Source organism: Lycium ferocissimum, chromosome 9 (assembly GCF_029784015.1).
Source record: "Lycium ferocissimum isolate CSIRO_LF1 chromosome 9, AGI_CSIRO_Lferr_CH_V1, whole genome shotgun sequence".
NCBI lineage: Eukaryota > Viridiplantae > Streptophyta > Magnoliopsida > Solanales > Solanaceae > Lycium > Lycium ferocissimum.
Window position 1 is genome coordinate 48,184,233 of NC_081350.1, and position 5,913 is coordinate 48,190,145.

Consider the following 5,913-nt stretch of genomic DNA (forward strand, 5'->3'; position numbering starts at 1 on the left):
GGTTTCAACCGTATACAGATCTAATTTTTAAGATTTTAGCATTGAACTTATAAAAAAAATTGAATTGTGACTTCATTTCTATTATATAATTTAATTTTAATAAACTTTACACACATAAATTTGTAATTCATACCAAAAGTAGAGATAATGTTAAAAAACCACACCTAAACTTTCGCTTTTTTCGCGAGTTTCGCACCCAATTATCAAGCTATTTCACTTTTAACTCTTTTAACTATCATTACCTATGTAATAAAACACACCGCAATTATCAATTATTCCCTTTTTCCCATCGGAAAACCTTAAACACTATCATGTATGAAAAGAAAACAACTGATAGTTCAGGTGTGTTTTAATGCATAAATGATGCTAATTCAGGTAGGAAAAAAGAAGAGCTAATAATCTGGTGTGAAACTCGCAAAAAAATGATGATTCAAATGTGTTTTTAACCATTAACTCTCAAAAGTATTTAATTCAAATGTACCTGATGCTATAAAGTCGTGGCCGCCCTAGTATATCTGTGTAACTCGTTTTCCATTGTCCTTTTTCCTTTTTTTTAATTTTTTTTTTTTAATTTTCACACAAGATTGCACGTTTTTCTCACTTTGTATATTTTGGTATATATAAAAGGGAAACAACAAAATTAGTCAGAAAAAAATTAGAGGTACAGAAATGGCAAGAACACGTTGTTATGATAAAATAAGTGGATTGAAGAAGGGGATTTGGACACTTGAAGAAGATAGAAAATTAGCAGCTTATGTTAGTAGATATGGTTGCTGGAACTGGCGTCAACTTCCCAAGTTTGCTGGTATACTAAACTAAACTTGTATTCTTCTTTAATTTTCTTTTAATGATACTCTACTTTTATATATATTGCAAAAAATAGTAATAAGTTATTTATACCGATAGTATAAAGATTTGTTTACATTATCACTTAACTTTAACATGTAATATCAAGTTGGTTTGGGAGGGGGAGTGACTGCTGCAGTTTTGCTCAAATCCACTCCATATTTGTGTTTAAAAAATCATTTAATATGTACAAATAATTAATGTAAAATTCAGTAAACAAAAAAATTATAGTTCAGAACACATAAACTATCATCCTATGTTAATGGAGTACTATTTCATTAGATTAATTACTACTATTTTTACCAAATTATGCTAATTAATACTTTATCGTAAAATTTTACTTGTTCAAACTAAAAATAGATGTCTATTTTTACTTGTGCAACAGAAAATCAAGAATAATTTATCATTTAGTTCCTAATTATCCATATTATTAACTATAATCATTTCTCAATGTAGATATCGATCATTGAATCTATTATATTCAAAGTGATATAGTAAACTTATTTTTTCATTAATTACTTCTTACCGTGTGCCGCAAATAACAAGTAAAAATGGAAGGGGAGTAGTTATTTAGAGATTTGCCAATAAAGTACTTACTAAATGACCCAATTGTATTAGCATTTTAACAGTATCAATAAATAGAATTTAAACTCACCAAAAATTGGTAACTGTGAAGTATAAGGGGTTAAATTGAAAAGCAATTTCCTTCATACGATACTTATTAAATAGGCATTTGGACATAATTTGGCTGAGAGGTTTAAAAAAGTAGTATTTGATGATGTGGTTGTAAACATTATTTAAAAATTAAAGTTGTGTTTGAACATAAAAATAAATTGAAGTTTCTTATGAGAAAACTCATAAAATCTGTTTTTTAACTTCAAGTTGTATATCTCAAATCTGAAATAATGGGTTTGTTTAATAAGCAAATACCAAAATTTATGTCCAAACAAGGCTTTATAAGTTTTTCAACCTTTAAAGTTTACCAGAAAATAAAAATTAGAAGGACAGAGCTTAAAGTATATATATTTTTTCTTCTCCATACCCATATTATTAACTATAATCATTTCTCAATCTATTTCTCGATACATTAAATCTATTATATTCAATTCCGTACCTAACAAATCGCAAACCCAAAACCTTAATTTTATTAATATAGCTCAAAGTAAAGGAAAGGGGAATAATGATTCTAAGGTGAAATTTGTGTAGAAATTAAAAGTGTGCATGACACGTGGAAGCTTGTTATTGTGGCAACTAGTTACGCCACAAAGGTAATTTCCTCGCCCGAAATATGAGCACCAATGTGTTCGAAAAATTTGGTCGCTGCTAAAAAAGGATATAATGGTGACTTTTGTCGCTGGAAAAAAAGAAAAAAAAACATAAACTTTCAGTGACCCTTTATTTTGAAATATATTTTAGTTGTGTCAATGAACTGCCTACTAATTCTTTTGTTTTCAAAAAATTAAAATCTATTTTACATTTCTCAAGAAGAGTAGTATAAGAACTTTTCATTTCCACCTCCGTTCACTTTTTACTACTCGTTTACTATTTGCTTTGCACGTTCCTTAAAAATTTAATAAATGATATTTTACCATAATATTCATTAATTGGTGAATAGTCTCAGTTATAGACTTGAAAGATAATTTGAAAATGAGTAATTAATGTTAAGAATATAACAAGGAAAAAAGTTTGCCTCTCTATTGTAAGCTCATATTTTAAAAAACAAATAACTACAAACCCCCTCAAATTGTAAATAAGTTGCGTCGGTCACTAGAACTCCAGCAAATTGTATCAAGTTACATCCATTATTGTTTAGTTTAAATGAGAGAATTTTTCTCTTTGTGAAGGATTATCCAGGTGTGGAAAGAGCTGCAGACTGAGATGGCTGAATTATCTGCAACCAAATATTAAAAGAGGAAATTACACTGAGGAAGAAGACGAGATAATCATGAAGCTTCATGCAGAAATTGGAAATAAGTAAGCAATGCAACATCTCTCTCTTCGTCTTCCTCCATTTTTTATTTGTCATGTTTAACTCGACACCCCCCTTAAAAAGCAATAATTAAAATGACGATTTTATTCTATCACTCCTAGTTATTAGTACTATAAATTAATTTTCTAAATAATTGAGATCAATCAAACATACTTTAAAAATTGTGCAACCACTAAAAATTGCTTGAAATTTTCAACCCAATAATTAATAATAAGAGTAAAATAGGTATGAAATGTAAATTATCTCATAATTTTTCAAATTGAACAAATAAAAGTGGACATCTATTTTTAGTATACGAAACAAGTAAAAATGGACGGAAGGACTATTTTTCTTTTACACATAACTGCAGGCCTGCAGCTAAAAGCTTCAGATATATGGACTTATAAATTTCCACTGGAAATATACGTACATATGGTTCCAAATATTAATTACTCATTTTGTCTCAATTTGTGTGTCATATTTTTCTTTTTAAACGGTTAAAAAAAAGTTAGATTTTCTTTATTAAACTTTAAACTTATCATTTTATCCTTCATTTTTTTTTATAGCCACGCTAATGTTTATAATTTGTTTTAAATCACCATACACCAGTTTTAAAAATCTTTCTTCCTTTCTAAAATTCTACGCCCAAACAACCACCATATAAATTGATTAGACAACGGGAGTAAGTTGAATTGACATATGTACTTGTTTGTCTGGTGATCAATAAAGCTTTCTTTTCACCAAAAAAAAGGGAGTAAGTTTTAGGTTAACTGATTTCCTTTAAAATAATTGACATAAAAAAAAAAAAAAAAAAAGAAGCATTTATTCCTTTTTTTTTTTCTTTCAAATTTACTCTTACGATTTCAATTAGTCAAGTTTTAATTAAGCGAAACAAATAAGAGAGACGCACAACTAATTTTTTATGATTAAAGCTATTAAATGTCTATTTTAAAAAATCTAATGTAAAATTTTCTTCATTGTTTCTTTACATTCAGATGGTCGGCAATTGCTGTTCACTTACCTGGAAGATCAGACAATGATATAAAGAATCATTGGCACACCTCTCTCAAGAAAAAATCAACTCAAGAATTAATTACCTCAAAAAAGAAATCATCTAATAACAACTACCAGTCCAGCAATCGAAAAAAGAAGAAATTATTGGAAACTTCTCAATGTTCACCAATTCAATCATGTAGTGAAGTTTCTTCTTGTGCTACAACTGATCATCAAAGTGTGGAAAATATTATGGATGGAGAATGTGAGGTCTTTCAAGAAAAAATATTTGAAGAATCCAGTGGAAATTTTTGGACAGAACCATTTTTACTAGATAGTTTTAGTACCACTAGTAGTGAATTGTTTATGCCTAATTTAGAATTTGAGCATGGACTAATTGTATCTCCATTTTCCCCAGTCATGTACTATAATGAATTTCTATGCTCATATTATTAAAGGTAGTGAACCCCTTAAAAGGAATTTGATGGTTAGAATTTGTGAAAAAAAAAAAATCTAATAGAGAGGAATAGAGGTAGTGAAAAGTCAGTAACTATCTGACGTCGTCCCTTTTAGATTGAAATTGATTGTACTCTTATCAAAAATGATTGTACCTTCTTCCTTTTAATTCTTACAAATTATATAGTTCGAGTCAAAGAGTGACATATATAATCTTCTGACTTCTTACCAAATTATTTTGAATCTTGTTCGAGTCAATATGCTGGTAATCTCAATAAGCATTTTGCTCATTGGCATGTGTTCATGAAACACATTGTAAACCAAGAGGTTTTGTTTTCTATCGAGTGGTGGTTAGACCAATTATATAATATGGGGTGGAGTGTTGGTCAGTCAAGAACTCTCACTTACAAAAGATGAACGTTGCGTAATTAAGATGTTGCAGTGGGTGTGTGGGCATACTAGGAGAGATAGGATTAGAAATGAAGATGGCTGGGACAAGGTGGGAGTGGCCTTGATGGAGGACAAGATGTGGGAAACGAGGCTTAGATGGTTCGGACATGTGAAGAGGACATGTGCGGATGCCCCGGTGAGGAGGTGTGAGAGGTTAGTTATGGATGGCTTCAGAAGAGGTAAAGGTAGACCGCAAAATTATTGGGAAGAGGTGATTAGAAAGGATGGTGCAGTTAAAGCTTACCGAGGACATGGCTTAGATAGGAGGTTGTGGAAGACACGAATTAGGGTAGAAGGTTAGTATATAGTAGCGTTGTCTCGTTTTTCCTTCCTTACTAGTAGTCATAGTATTTTTCATGTAGTTTCTTAACTTTTGTTTTCTGTTACTATCTACTATCTCGTGTGATTCGCTTAGCATACTGTTTTGTTGTAGTTACTATTCCTTTTCCTTTTTGACCTGCTTTATTTTTGCTTTATCCTGAGCTGAGTCTAGTGGAAACAACATCTACTTCCCGAGATAAGGTTTAGGTATGCGTATACTCTACCCTCCCCAGACCCCACTTGTGAAATTATACTGGGTATGTTGTTGTTGTTGCTGCTACAAGGCAATTGACATATTTGTCATGTCCTTGTGCTTTTCATGATAATGTGATACAAAGTTATGTTTCTTCTTCTACCATATGATTGAACGTATCGAACCTAGCTTAATTTGCTTAGTACATTCAATACTAATGATAGTTTACACACATTGTTATACATAGGGTAATTATGCCGAGAAGTAGTGCACTAGCGGAAACAACCTCTCTACCTCCCAAGATAAGGGTAAGGTATGAGTACACTCTACCCTCCCCAGATCCCACTTGTGAAATTATACCGAGTATGTTGTTGTTGCTATTGCTGCTGTAAGGCAATTGATATATTTGTCATGTCCTTGTGCTTTTTATGATAATGCGATACAAAGTTATGTTTCTTCTTCTACTATATGATTGAACGTATCGATCCTTGCTCAATTTGCTTAGTACATTCAATACTAATGATAGTTTGCACACATTGTTAAACATAGGGTAATTATGCCGAGATGGTAGTGCACTAGGCTGAATATATGATGAACTCCTCCCAAATGGTAAGATTTGCATTCCACAGTTCTTAAATGTCTTCATTTTTTTTCTTGTGTTTAGCTTCAATGTTATAGCTTTTTA

At 30.9% G+C, this 5,913-nt stretch overlaps 1 protein-coding gene across 1 annotated transcript; it reads left to right on the top strand.

Moving 5' to 3' along the window:
• The first annotated feature begins 595 nt into the window (after positions 1 to 595).
• LOC132029308 (transcription factor WER-like) lies at positions 596 to 4,485 on the top strand. Its single transcript, XM_059418615.1, has 3 exons — positions 596 to 805; positions 2,691 to 2,820; positions 3,811 to 4,485. The coding sequence occupies exons 1-3, from the start codon at positions 670 to 672 to the stop codon at positions 4,262 to 4,264; spliced, it is 720 nt and encodes a 239-aa protein (XP_059274598.1). The 5' UTR covers positions 596 to 669; the 3' UTR covers positions 4,265 to 4,485.
• The last annotated feature ends 1,428 nt before the right edge of the window (positions 4,486 to 5,913 follow it).